We start from the raw sequence: 15,404 nt of genomic DNA on the forward strand, positions 1-15,404 counted from the left end.
ACAATTAGTCTTGGAGAGAAGTGCATTGATATCCAGATGTCTAATTATTGGCACACCTCCAAAAGTTATGATAATTCATGCCCCCAATCGGTTCGAGTTCTTAATCACAATATTGACTTAAACAAATGTCTACCAATGTTCACTATACCGTACTAATATAGTGTTAAGGATTGTAACCATTGGATTTAGATAAGCGATTTCCCTTAAGAATCTTATTTTAACAACCATTTTCACTTAGAATTCGATAAAAAAGGAAACAAACGAACAAACAAACAAACTGTAAATTCTCTGATGAAGATATTGAACCATTCCATCACTTCTAGTAATTTATATTTTATTCAACTGACCGGTACCGGTGTAACCCAAGTCAAGTGTTACAGAAAGTTCAAAAAAAGGTCAAATATTCAGATTGATATTATACCTCTGAAAATGTTGTGTACTGTAAATTACTGGATTTGAATGACTGGATTTGTATGGCTTTAATCCATGTGTTGATATAGATAACAAATTGCATTTTTTGTTAAAATGTGTTGTAATACTTCAAATTTAATGTTAATTAAACTAAAAAAAAATCAGATGCGTAATTTTTCATTTATTGCAAGGTAAACATATAATAACTTCGACATCCGTAACACAAAATCGAAAAGATCATCAGGACAAGCCTTACATAGTTACACGCACAGCGAGTCATTTATAAAGGTCCAATAAATAAAACATAAGTCACTCCACATGTAATTATAGTAATTGTCTTTATCACTTTCCAATATATGCTACGGTAACAAGGGTAAAATAGCATTATCTCCCGTTCCACATTCTGAAAAAAAGAAGAAATGCTTTCATTTACAAATTTTGAAGTTTTTTTTTTTTAGAAAAAGAAAAAAAAACAACAAAAAGCATTTATCTAAACATATTACTTATGAATTCACAATGCAGGTTTCAAACCACATTCTTTTTCTTCTTTCAATCATGAACATAGATATTTTTCCTGAAATGCGTAAATGCAAAGATACGGATTAAAAACGATTGGTGGGGTAAATCGATACGTTATCATTTAACTTAGAATTCTATTCTATTAACAAAATATTGTAACTACACAAATCGTCGTGAAAAAAAAAAGATGATTTAGCTAGATCTTACCTTTTATCGTTTTCAGGTCAACTCCTTCTAACAGTGTCCATCTTATTTCTGTAATAATTAAAAATTTGATTATTATATGGCTGCTATATTCACGAGACAAGTATTTTGAAGGAAAGAAAGAGTTTCGTATATCCATTCTACAGGAAAAAAAACTTTATAAAGATTATGACTTCAGTAAAAAGGCAATTTTAGATACTTACAGAAGGACTAGACCTGCTGATTGAGACACTTTTGACAGTCCTAGTTGTTGATACTGAGCTACGGTTCCTTGTTCTCAATTTGGTCAAAGACGCTTCAGAACTCTCAGCACGTTCCTCTGCATCTTCGAGCTCACTTTGAGCTTTGCGGTATTTAGACAGATTGATTGCAGCAATTTCTTCCTACAAAACAACATAATATTTAGTGTTGTAATTAATATAACGAGAATGTATGTGGTGAATACGTCAAAGAGCCAACAAAGTTTGTTCTTTAATCAAAAACTTTGTTATATATTCAAATTCTTTGCGTATTCAAAAACATATTCCTGAATTACAACCGATTTCTATAATTAATAATTTAGCATTACCTTTTCGACTTCCAATACCAAAAAAAAGTATAACTAACTAAGTGCAAAGTGTGCTCCTATTTGTTTTCTATAAAGTTGTGACTTAAAATTGCACCTTTTATGGAGACGAAAGTTGAGGCCTGTTATTGATTAAAATTACAGATTGCATAGGATCATGGCATAAGAGAAAGAAAAAATGGTACTTACTGCTTCCTCAACCTGGCGTTTGTATGTCTTGACCTTTGCGTTAAGTTTATCGATCATGTCCTGGAGTCTTTCATGAACCTTGCGATCTTCGTCGCATTGAAATGCCAACTCCTTCATCCTGCGGTCGGCTTTGCGCATGTTCTTCTGTGTCTCAGCATGACGACGTTGTTCTCCATCGAGTTCACCTTCCAAGTCCCGTACCTGCACACACATAATCATGTTGTACATGTAATTTGGAACCTCGGTTGTTAATTCAATTGCATAATCAATTAATGCCTTGATATATCAACCTACCCTATTTCCTTTATACTGTGAAATGTTAAGCTTTACGAACCCTCAAGTCATACTAAACAGAATATAAAATACATTAGATTTAGTACTTACTCTCTGTTCAAGTTTGGCAATGACTTTCTTGCCTCCCTTGATTCCGCTGGACTCGGCTTCCTCAACACGAACATGCAATTCTTTGATGGTAATTTCTAATGTTTTTCTCATTTTCTCGATCTGAGTGCTATGTTCTTGTTCAGCTCTAAGCTCGTCAGCGATCCTGGTAGCGTCCATGAGTGCTCTCTTGGCACGGTCATCGGCGGCCTTAATCTCATTTTGCAACTCATCCAAGTCAGCCTAAAATGAATAAAAATCATGAATTTGATTGTCGAACTTACTGACTACCAGCATATTACATAATTCTGAATACTATAGTGTCACATACCAATTAGATATTTTACATGTTTAAAATAATTTTGAAGCATAATACAGTAAAATCAATTACATATTAGTATCCAGCCAACTCTGACTTATGAGACACTGCTTTTATATACATAAAAACATTAATTATGCAATGAGTGACAATATTTCTTCTTTATCACATACTGTACAAGCGGTTGATTTTCTTTCATTTGACATAACAGAAATATTTTTTTCTCCTCAATTAAGATTCTTAAGTTTTCGAATAAAATACATGGATTGTTTGTTAAAACATACCATTAATCTGAATAAAAATCTCAATCTACTACAAAATAAAATTCATCTTCAACAGCATTCTGATTACAAAATACATATTTTTTTTCACTAAATAGAATTTTTGGCTTGATCAAACGACCTTTTTTTATTGCTAATGATTAACAGCAATTTCTGAAAATTTTATTAAATAGGCCTACATGTATGTGTCTATTGAAACATCTTATGCATCAAAAATCAACCGCATTATTGTATATTTGTTTCCTTTATGTGGCATTATTTTTTTTCTTTTTTAGAGGTAGTTTTTCTCCTTTTTATACTTACAGACATGGCTTGCATGTCTCCTTCGACCTTCCTCTTCTGTGCTTGTGCAGAGCTGACTTGAGCAGAAAGTTCGTTAACACGATCTTGTGCGTCATAGAGTTCTCCCTCTGCAACCTTTCTTGCTCTCTCTGACTGTTCCAATGCAGATCTGATCTCGTCGATCTCAGTAATAAGGATGTTACATCTTCTTTCGGTAAGGACGTATGATTCACGTGATTCGTCACGGAGTCGTGTTTCTTCCTCGACCTTACTCTGCATCTCTTGGAGGTTTACAATATATTTCTTTACTGTCTTCTCAGCTTCAGCCTTGGCTCTGTTAGCAGAGTCAAGTGCCATTTCCAACTCATTGATGTCTTGTTCAAGCTTCTTCCTGATTCTGGTGGACTCAGCTTTGCCCTTTGCTTCAGCTTCAAGGCTAATTTGCATTGATTCGAGAGCTCTCTGATGATTACGGCTGAAATTTAAAAAAAAGTATATGAGTTCATATGCAATAACATTCTGATTATTTTCATCTTCAATTTACTTTAGTGAAACATTCAAGAATTAGTTATGGAAAATGATAGATCTATTTCTTTTTCATATCTTTTTAATCATAGATAAATTCCATTTATTCAATAAGCTAAAATGTTTACCGTGTGTTTTCAAACTCTTCTTCTTTTTCGTGGATGCGTCTGTCAATTTCTTGTCGAACAGTCGAGATTTCGAGTTGTACACGCATGACCTTAGATTCCTCTTGTTCGAGAGCAGACTCGGCCTCTTCCAAAGCAGCCTGAAGCTCTTCCTTTTCCATCTCAAGACGTCTCTTGGCCTTTTCGACCTCGTGAGCGTTCCTGCCACCGTCGCTGAGTTGGTCTGTTAATTCACGGATTTCATCTGAAAATGAATAGTTTTATTTTTTGTATTCTGACTTGTATTAATTCAATATTGTATTATATGTACCTTTATTAACATACAGACATCACGTGATTTTCAATTCAGAATAAAATAACATACTCACCAGCAAGATTCTTGTTCTCTCTCCTGAGGGATTCAATGGTCGAGTTACATTCCTCATACTGAGCTTTGCTTCTGAAAAGTTCGGCAGAATATCCACGAGCCTCAGCTTGAGCAGTATCGACTTCAGTCTGGAGTTCCTTTACCTTAGTGGTCCATTCCTGAATTGTTCTGTCGAACTGTCGTTGTTTCTTCTCAAGGGTGCTTGAACTGACGTTAGACTGCAAATAGTGTAAAATGTCAGTAAATCATATTTTACCTGTGACAACTTTTCACGTTTTTCATAGCGCATTATATTTCTGTCTTTAAGTGACACCAGTCTATATTCCAATTTCACATGATTAACCAAAAAGAACCAAAAGCACTTAAATTGTCTCGAGAAGTGACGATAAGATGTAAATATGTACTCACTCTTTCGATCTCAACCAATAGGTCATCAAGCTCTCCCTGCAGTCTGTTTTTAGCCTTCTCCAAACCACTGGCTTTAGCGTTAGCGGCTTCAGCGTTCTGTTCAGCCTCTGCCAATCTGGCAGCCAGCTTGCGCCTGAAAATGATAGTACGTATTGGTGTTCGTGTGTGACTTGTGATTATTTATTTTCAGTACTAAAAGACATCCTTTTTGCTGAAAGAGACATTTTTGTGGTACGTTTATGAGCATGCTCAATATACACTTCCACGAGGTAGAACAAAAGAATTTTTATCGCGGAAGTGTATATTCAGTATGCACCGCATGGTCATAGACTATCCCAAAGTTAGCACAAAAGAGTCTGTTTGTCATAAATGTAGTTATAAACACCATAGCTAATGATAATACAAAACTTACTTAGCTTCTTCTAACTCGTCAGCCTTAGCAGTTCCTTCAGTCTCAAATCTTGATCTCCATTGCTGAGCTTCGTTCTTAGCTCTGGACAATTGGCGCTGAAGATCGCTCTTTGATTCTTGTTCCTCTTCGAAAGCTTCGCGAATGGAGTCGACATCAGCATTCAAGTTTCTGATCTCGTTTTGCAGTTTTTGGCGGGTCTTTAGAAAAGAAAATAAATACCAAAGATATTAATTTAAGTACGCAATGTTATTTTGTCATCATGATCATTCATTGATTTTGTTAGTATTGGGTTCGTAAATCGTAAATCTGAGTATAAGGTTAAAATTGATATTAATACTTGTATACTGATGATGTAAATAATCCTTTTCAACAGAAAAAGCGAGTAATTACCCTTGTCTCGTCTTCAAGACTGCGTTTTGATTCCTCGAGTTGATGGTTGAGACTAGTTTTATCCTTTGTGAGGGAACCAATGTTGTGTTCAGCATCCTCCAGTTGACGATTGAGGTCAGCAACCTCGCTCTGAAGTTTGGTTTTCTGTGAGTTTATGTCAACAATGGTCCTCTGACTTTCTTCGACTCGGCTGTTCATTTCTGAGATCTGAACTTCCATCTGTTTAGCAACTTTGTCGGAGACACCCTTGTTCTTCATGGAATATTGTACCTGGCTCTGAACATCGTCCAATTCGCGCTTAAGATCTTTCTTCTCCTTTTCGAGTTTTGATTTGAGTTTGTTCAAACCATCTATTTGATCGGCCAGCTCATTGGCTTGGTCTTGTGCTTTTTTGCGGATCTGAGAGACTTGAGACTCGTTTTGTAGGGTCATCTCTTCCATCTCACGACGAAGTCTGACCAACTCTTGCTCACGTTTTTTGTTCAAGTCAACCTGAGCTTGTGTTGCACCACCTTGTTCTTCTAGCTGTGAACTAATTTCGTCCAATTCCCTGGCAAGTTCTGCTCTCTGTTTCTCTGCCTATTAATAAGAAATGGTTGATAATATAGGTACTATGAACTTTTTCCTAGAGAAGGAATTCAATAGAGGGACTTTCTTCCAATTTATCATAGGAATATGTTGTGCTATAAAAAATCTACTTCATTGTCAAATTGATTTTTTAAATATATTATTTTGATGACTTAGCTTTTAAGTAAAATAGAATACCACTTCTTTATTAACTAAATCGAAATTAGAAAAAAAATCATAAGTAAAGAACTAAAATATGGTCCATACCTTAGCTCTTGCAGCTCTCTCAGCTTCAAGTTCCTCTTCCAGCTCCTCAATAGTAGCCATGAGGTCTTTGATCTTCCTATTTTGTTGAGCATTTACACCTTCACAGTCTTCAATTCTGGAGTTGAGCATGCTCATTTCACTATCCTTCCTATTTGGTTGTAAATAAAAAGTTAGCATATAAATGTACAATTTATAAAACTGAATTTAAATCAATTTTTTTTTTAAAATGTTGATAAATTCTTTTAGTGTTTAGCGAAATTATCCATCCTATTTAGTTGTAAATAAAAAGTTAATATACATGTACAATTGACTTTAATTGAAAAAAAAATAAATGTCGATCAATTCTTTTAGTGTTTAGCGAAATTTATTGGAAATTTTAAATATAAGAGAAAAATTAAAAAAAAATTAACCACATTTGTCAGTGCCAAGACTTGAATTAACAATTTACAAATAAATAAAATGATCTGATTCATTTATGCATCAATCTACTTACTTCCTATTGGCTTCCTCTAATTCTCTCTTATTTGATTCAAGATCTTCTACCAGTTCTTGTGTTGCTTTGAGGTCTTGCTCAACCTTACGTTTAGCCTTGTCGACATCACCTCTGATTTTCTTTTCTCTTTCCAAGCTGTCTTCCATCTCGTCTAATGTCTGTTCGAGTTTCTGTTTAACTTTGTTAAGATGGTTGACTTTATCTTCTTCCTTCTGGAGGTCTTCGAGTGTTTTCTTTTGTAGTTCCTCCATGTTCTTTTTCTCTTTGTTCAATTTACCGATTTGCTCGTCTTGTTGTGCCATTTCACCTTGGAGTGTCTTAATTTGATTGTCTTTTGTGGTTTTATCTTGTTCTGCCTGTTAGCAACAATTGAAAAAAAAATCAAGATGTAAATAGAGGAATCCAGTTGTATTTGAGTCATTGAAGCTTTATTTTAATTACTAATTTGAATTAGCTACTATAATGAAGTAATATATCTTTAATTTGCAAGAAAAACAATTTTTGGAGCTGAGAAGCACTTCAATTTAAGTATATATTAGGTACCTTTGCTAATGTTGTCTCAAGATCTTCTATATCTCTCTTCAGTTCTGAGTTTTCACCCTCCATCTTCTTTTTAACGTTTTCCAACTCAGCAGCGGCATCTTCTTCATCCAAAAGGCGTTCTTCCATTTCCTTCATCTGGGCCTCAAACTCACATTTCTGGTTGACGAGCTGTTGAACTCTCTCTTCAAGATCAATAACAGTGTCTTCCTGTGTTTGTAATTGCAAGAAAAGATCATTTTTCTGCTCCAACAATTCGACGTTCTTGATTTCGAGTTCTTTCTTGATCTTCTCGGTTTTAGACAAATCTTCTTCCATCTTTTTCATCATTTCCATTTTCTTTTGCATTTCTTCCTCCTCTCTGGCATAGTTCAACAAAGGCTTTACCTTTGCGAACAATTTCCACCATTGCCAGTTTCGGAGCAAGAGCCACTTTCTGATATTACGTTGGATGACTGACAGTCCGACTCTGAAATGGTGAATGAAACATTTTTGAGTACAAATTGTATGGTGCCTTTATCACTGACTACCCACAAACCTATTTTAGCTTTTATAATCTAAGCAGTACTAAAATTTGGATTTTGAAAGAAAAACTGTTTACATAACTAAGCAATTTTCCTATGCTTTTTCCATCACGTTTTTTAACATTTTGACATGATTCTTACCTCTGATCCTGGAGTTTCTTGTATGCCTTTCTGATGAGGTATCCTCTGATGTGGGCCTGGAACATAGATACAATAGCACCAAGACGCTCGTCACGCATGTTTTCCAAGTTACCAAGGACACCAGCCTTGAAGAAGACTTTGGTGTTTCCGAGTTTGTATTCTGCTGGATCCAACTGAAGAGCAAGAAGAACTTTTTCTGTGACAACTTTGCCGTCAACGAATCCCTGTGGAACAGCATTTGGGGCTAAGATGGAGTATCTCTGTTTGAACTCAGCATAGATGATTCTGCTTGGGTATCCCTTGCGGCAAATACGAATTCCTTCAAGTACACCGTTACATTGGAGCTGGTTCAATACCAATTCAGCATCAATAACACCTGGCTGTTTCATTTCGTTTGGAATGATGCATCTGACGAAGTGAGGATGAGTGCTGTACAAGTTCTTCATCAATTTGTTCAGTGATTCCTGAAGGGAAAGAAAGCAAATCAATGGTATGGGAACAACCAAGATTTATCAATTTAAAATTTCGATAGAGAAATTGGATCCATAATTAATTTGTTTGGAACCTTTTCGTTGTATAATATTCTTGTAGCTGCATGCTGAAAATTTGTGAAATACAATAAAACTACTTACTCTGTGGACAGCGGAGATAGTCTGGAAAGCAGAAGACTTCTTCTTCTTTTTAGTGCCACCAGTTGCCTCAGCACCTTCAGGTGGAGCAAATAAAGTAACAACTAAGTGCTCTTTGGATCCTTGCAAAAGTTCGACGACAGTCTCATTAATGGGATCCTTGTTTTTGTCTAACCATCCAGCAATGTTGTATGGTACCTGTGTTTAAAAGAAAATCAAATCTATCAATCAGCCATTTCTGCATATTTGTTTGATAGTACATGTGAATCTATTTCTTTCCTGATTCTAAGTTGAAGTAGGTGTGTGATATGAAATCTTCGACAAAATAACCACTAAAAGTCAGGATAGTTACTCCCAATTCATTGTCAAAGAAAATTCCATGCTTTTTAACAACAAGAACTGCTAATCTTCATCATTAGTACTTACACTGCCAGCGTAATGGTGAAGTTCAAAGTCCCCATTCTTTCCTTTGGCTGCCTTTCCTGGTTTGGTAAAGTTTGGAGATTTTCCCATGTGGTTGGTGAACAACATTTCTTTGAAGGATTTGTCGTCAGCCTTGGGGAACATGCACTGTTCTTCTAAGATGGACAATATACCCATGGGCTTCTCAATAAGATCGATACAGGCTTGTAAGTCCATACCGAAGTTGATGAACTCCCACTGGATTCCTTCCTTTTTATATTCTTCCTGTTCCAACACGAACATGTGATGGTTGAAGAACTGCTGCAGTCTCTCGTTGGTGTAGTTGATGCACAACTGTTCGAAGGTGTTGAACTGTAAGATGAAAATATAAACAGCATCCAGTTAATCATCGTCCAACTTAAAATTTACAGATAATCGGTTACATTTAAAATTTTGATTTATATTAAATTTACACTTATAGTATATACATTTGATTTTATTGTTTTACTTAGAGAGAAAGACACTTACATCGAAGATTTCGAAACCAGCAATATCTAGTACACCAATATAGTAGTTTCTCTTCGCTTTGGTGTCGAGACTGTGGTTGACTCTCTTGACCAACCAAGCAAACAGACGATCGTAAAGAGATTTGGCCATAGCGCTGATGGAGTTCATGACCTGGGCTTTGTTACGGCCCTGGGCAACAACTTCTGTGCCGACCTTGATCTTTGGTTTGACCAAACATTTGACGAAGTCGTTGGAGTTGACACCCAAGAGGAAGGAGACCTTCTCGGCCTCAGCGGTACCATCAGGTTCAGCCTGTTCACCTCTTTGTTTAAATTTCATTTCACCCATGTGTAAAACGGATGCTGTGCATTTGTAGCAGCTTTTCTTTTCGTCGGCTGTGAAGCCCAAGACGTCAAAAGCGTCCTGTAAATATGGCAAAACATTTTATAAGTTGTTACATTAATTAAAACAAGAACATTAACTTGTATATCTTTTTTATATTCTTACGCCTTACTTTCTTGAATAATTGAAAGTGTTCTTTCTGAATCTAATTATACGTACTATATATGTGTGTTTAAAGAAACCGACAAAATGTCAACATAGAATAAACTTTTTCTGTGGATTTTCTTTAATTAAAAATATGTTGTGTCAAGTAAGAGATTTTAACTTACGTCCATGCCTTTCATTTCTTCTTCGTCGTTGATTCCATCGACAGTGAGAGCTCCCTGGTTGATGAAGGTGTACAAGGCAGCATCTGGCTGAATCAGCATCATCTCGTGGTACTCTGGCATAGCATTAGTCAACAACTGGTAGAAAACGTGGTAGTTTCTCTCAGCGCTCAGACAGAAGGTGACACGAGACTTCTCAAGCAAGTCTTAAATATAATAGTAAACATATACTAACTGATACAAGAAAAGTTTTTTTGACTTTATGTAGACCAGACTAAAATAGTATAACAATGCATTTGCTTCCCTCGCGACGAGAGGTTTATTATAACACCTAAGTTAAACCTCAGAGAGCTCCAAAGATATATTATTAAATAATTGAACCTCTCGGTCCAGTCAGTTAGGTTTAAATGTCAGCTATTTTTATAGACTTAGATGTTGTTTGTGCAACTGAATCATGAATGCAAGCGCTGTAGAAGGTGGCAACTATTTTGGAAGCAAGCGCTGTATAAGGTGGCAACTATTTTGGAAGCAAACGCTGTACAAGGTGGTAACTATTTAGGTGCTTATTGATCTTTATCTCCATCTGCATTAATTTTATTGTAAAACAGCATGATAGTAGCATGAAATAGCAATAAATAGTTCAATGGAATAAAAAACGGATCATTTCCTCCTGATTCATCAGCTTGTTAATTATACTTACAAGTTTCAATGTCAGCTCCGGCAATCTTGCCATCAGGACCAAAGTGAATACGGATGAACTTTCCCTGTATAATGCAAAATTAACAAATGTTAAATGTGTTGTAAAATCTCGAAAATGAACAGGTCGGCGCAAATACTGTTATGTCTATTTTTATGAAAAGTTTTAATGTGTACGCTGTTTATTAAGCTACTAGATTTTCCCTATATGTTTGATTTGTCATTTTCTTGAGTAAAATTGATTTAATTTTGATAACTTTAAGAAATAAACTAGCGGAAGTCATTTTAATTATTAAAAGGGAAAATTGATGTATGCAAAGAATAATACTTACGAATCTAGAGGAATTGTTGTTACGTGTTGTCTTGGCGTTACCGTATGCTTCAAGTACAGGGTTAGCCTGCACAATCTGGTCTTCAAGGGTACCCTATTTTTTAAATAAAAGCATGTAATTAAACTACTCATCTTCATACAATACATTTAACATTTAAGCAGCAACCATTTGTTTTTTATGTGGGGTGTTAGGATCGAATTTTCTATCCTTTGCCTTTTTATTATTATTTCATTTTAAATTTAGGTCCCGTCTTTTTATGTTTTATTCTGGCCTGTCCTGACATTTTATTTCTTGAAAACTTCAATCCTGCCTTTTATTTCAAATTTTATCCTACCCCCACCAAAATAAAATGGTAGTTCCCTTAATCTTCTGTCGGCACTACAATCACACTATAGAGCGACAAATCGTTAAATAACTAAGAAAGTCTATTTTGTTTGTATCACAAGTTCAAAATCAATATATGTATTCCTGTTTAATCTGTGAACTTGTGATAGGTACCCATATAGTAGAACAAATGACAACAAAATAAATTTTAAAATTTATTAAAATGGTTTTGTCATTAATATGATTTATCATGTACCTTCTTAGAATCACTCTTTTCCTCTTCATCCTTGTCTTTCTTGCTAAGGGCAGCAGCGACTTTGGCGAAGTACATGATGACTTTTTTTGTGTTTTCTGTCTTTCCGGCACCAGATTCCCCACTATGAATAAATAGTTTGTATTATTTTTTCTAAAAATAACACAGAATATCATTTCCGTTTTTATTTCAATGATAAGAAGTGTTTTAGTGACTTTTTTTGGGGGGGTGGTGGGGGCGGGGGGGGGGGTGGTGGTTTGTTACGGATATTTGATTTACAGTCTGTGGATCTTCTGCAGAAAACATATTAAATGGAATAAATATATGATAAAAGGTTTTTATAACTGTAAGACAGTTCTTACAACAAACGGTTTTATCAAGTATGATCCCTAAATAAGTTAATGCTTTGCAAATATACCTGATTTGCTTCATGATCTCTGTTTCTAATGTGTATTTCGCTAAGTTGTATGTTTAATCAGAATGGATAGGACATGGCCTGCGGAACTTCGTTCAATACTTACGTAATTAAGCAAGACTGGTTTTCACGATCTTGCAACATGAACTGGTAAGCATTGTCAGCTACAGAGAACAAGTGAGGGGGCATTTCTGTCTTCCTCTTTCCCTTGTACTTAGCAATGACACTGTCAATGTAGATTGGGAGACGTCTATAAGGATTGACAGCAACACAGAAAAGTCCAGAGTAGGTCTGTAATATAATATGGAAGTACGTAAGTATGCAATTATGAACTTTCTACAGCCGGTTGTTATATCGGAGAGTACATGTTTATGCAAAAATTTGAAATTTTTCTCTGTTATTACCGTATCCAGTTAACAGAGCTGCTATGACATTTCTAATAAACTGAAATATTTTATGACATATTAAGGTAACTATCAATATACGAGATTGAGCGATCCTGTTTAGATCTATATTTTACGATAAAGAATTGAGAAATGCATGTATTTTTATTACAGACATGGCTAGAAAATAATCTAATACATAATCACATTAAAATGGTGCTATTCAAATATTTCTATTATTTTATAAAAAGTCATAAAACACTTAGTTTCAATCATACAGACTTACGTAAATGAGCTGATTGGTGTACCTAGCCCTCAAGTTGTGGAGTACAGAGGCCTCGTTAAGGTATGTCATGTTGGCCATGTCTTCAATCATTTCGTATTTTGGTGGATTCATCTGTTGGATGTCGTCCTTTTTTACTGTTCGGTTCTGTAATGAAATATTACTATAACAATTAACCTTAGAACATGTTTTCAACAAAACAGTATAGAGGGCAGTCATCAGACTTGTCAACTCCATGAATTAAAAAATCGCATAACGACAGTTCTAACTCAAGGTTTAGTATCAAACTGCTGTACAGCAGCTGTATAGTGAATGAATATTGACAGTGAAGATATTTAATCAAATAAAATAAATATCACAGAGAGACTTGTAGCAAGTCTAACTTTGCCCTAAATTTCTTTATTAACCTACTTGGAATACCCAAGATGCCCACCATTCTAAAATGGTCTCCGATAAAAAAGGTAAATATCGGTGAAGATAAACGAAAAAATAATTATTTAAAGTTGGTTCTTTGGGATAGTGCATATAATTTCACAACCGCTTTCATTCCAGAAACTTAATGATGGACGAGGGTAAATTCAATAGGAGCAACCGGAACAGAAATTATTTGTATTGATTATTTGAAAGAAGGTTTGAATGAAACATGTGATCAGTTGAAGATATATTTCGTATTCCGAAACGAATTTTCAATGTACTTGTTCTGGTCTTGAGTTCATGAGTGCCCAAACCCTTTATTAATAGTATGAAACCATAAATCAGATTGTAAATGGGAAAGGATAATGTGCATTCGATCTAAACCTCCTGTTCAAAGGGTATACTCCTTATTGTTTAAAATTGTTTAAAAATGTTACATCTCTGTCATAATTAGCACTAAACCCGCCTCTTTATACAAAAGATATGGTACTCTTTGCTCTACGTTCAAAGTGTCAAAATATGATTGCCAATTAATATATTCTAATGAATCTTTTAAAAATATATTATCAGTTAACTTGTGAAAAACGCTACTCTCGCAATAAAAAAAGACTATCCATGAAACCAGAGAGAACTGATTATGATTTTGGTTTTAAATGGGTACTTTATATAATGAATGGAGCTTGGTTAACACGATTCGCTTGAGTTTTTGCAAAATTTATATTGTCCCCATAACTCGGATAAATCCAAGACCCGTATAATATTTCTAACAACAATTCTTTGATTTGATAGATAAAATTCGCATGTCTTATTAAGCGTTTGATGTCGGTGATCAATAATTATTAACTAATTTACCAAATTGCAAAAAGGTTTTTAGAGATTATTTGGACACGTGTTTCTACTTACAAAGTGATGAAAAATTGATATATGTTTTGTTTATACTAAGTATTTTGAGGATTGTAACAGCGGGATTATTTGGCACTCGTTATGACTTTTTCTGAATTGAGGTTAGGTAAACGTCTTCACGAAAAAAAATACAACTCTACCTCATTTGATTCGATGCATTTGACAGTAATATCGTCTCCTTTCGAAGATTGAATCTCAGCTTTAACAAATCCTTCTTTTTCATCAGGAATCCAGCACATTTTCTTGCCATCGAATTCCTTGGTTTGTTCTTTCAGTAACTTCGCCCTATCAACGGCCAAGTACTTAAAGTCCGGATCCTGCGCTAACTGTGCCTGCGTCATCTTGAACGAAAGTTACAAGGAGACGAAGGTATACTCTGGACAGTCTGTGTTGGTCTTTAGATACAGCTCTAGTCTGAAATGATGGAAGCCTCTTATTAATATTTTGAAAGTTTTTTTCAAAACGTTTGAAATGTTCACCCAGAATCATTGTGAATGTATTTAACTTACTGTATGAGTAATGCTTTAATGTACACTTATTCAAGTTACTATATCGGTAATACTTGAATGTACACTTATTCAACTTACTGTTACAGTAATACTTGGCTGTAAACTTATTCAAGTTACTGTATCAGTAATACCGGTACTTAGATGTAAACTTATTTAACTTATTATATAAGAAATACTTGTGCGTAAACATATTTAACTTATTGTATTAATAATACTCGATTTTTAAGTTATTCAATACATCAGTAGTATTTGGGTTTTTAGTCAGTCGATTGCTTTAAGAGCAGAATAACACAGGAACAAACTACGGAAAAGATGTACCAGGGTATAGGAACTAGGTGATGGGAACGTAGGTAACACATTGGTAACACACTATACTTACAACCCAAAGCTGATCCTTTTAGACGAAATACCGGGTATCCTTAGTTTTTATACCACTGTTTAACTAACCCTGTCAATAACCCTGAATCTGATTGGCTTATCAGTGTCCCTGATCAGCTTTTGGACAGCCATGTGAATACTGTATAAGGCTAGTATCACCCACGGAGGGGGCCACGTGCTGTCATACTTTAGAGTAACGATCAACTTTCTCATTATGTTAATTAGCCAGATAGCCAAATTATACAACTTAGTGTTAATCACAACCAGATATCGATGCTTCATCTGGCAGTCAATCACTGATCGCACTTAATTACTTCCAATGTCTATAGTGGCTTCAGCAAAGGCTTATTCTTTCCCCGTTCATTTTACGATATTCGTGTCAGTAATGTGTTCTTATA

The 15,404-nt window shown here is 35.0% G+C and overlaps 1 protein-coding gene across 1 annotated transcript; it reads right to left on the reverse strand.

Annotated features, from left to right (window-relative positions):
* Positions 1-572: 572 nt before the first annotated feature.
* LOC148618849 (uncharacterized) lies at positions 573-15,090 on the reverse strand. The gene is made up of 26 exons (XM_088578114.1): positions 15,008-15,090; positions 14,260-14,533; positions 12,806-12,949; positions 12,243-12,427; positions 11,725-11,845; positions 11,145-11,237; positions 10,817-10,880; positions 10,120-10,322; positions 9,470-9,871; positions 8,966-9,313; positions 8,543-8,737; positions 7,911-8,374; positions 7,249-7,714; positions 6,706-7,061; positions 6,213-6,360; positions 5,379-5,957; positions 4,989-5,185; positions 4,577-4,709; positions 4,170-4,386; positions 3,805-4,045; positions 3,173-3,626; positions 2,273-2,512; positions 1,889-2,089; positions 1,338-1,517; positions 1,138-1,185; positions 573-814 (listed from the first exon to the last, which is right to left on the reverse strand). The coding sequence occupies exons 2-25, from the start codon at positions 14,458-14,460 to the stop codon at positions 1,180-1,182; spliced, it is 5,838 nt and encodes a 1,945-aa protein (XP_088434240.1). The 5' UTR covers positions 14,461-14,533; positions 15,008-15,090; the 3' UTR covers positions 573-814; positions 1,138-1,179.
* Between the last annotated feature and the right edge of the window lie 314 nt (positions 15,091-15,404).

The sequence above is a fragment of the Perna viridis genome, chromosome 4 (assembly GCF_037379345.1).
Source record: "Perna viridis isolate PV_CMFRI_1.1 ecotype Kerala chromosome 4, ASM3737934v1, whole genome shotgun sequence".
In the NCBI taxonomy this organism is placed as follows: domain Eukaryota; kingdom Metazoa; phylum Mollusca; class Bivalvia; order Mytilida; family Mytilidae; genus Perna; species Perna viridis.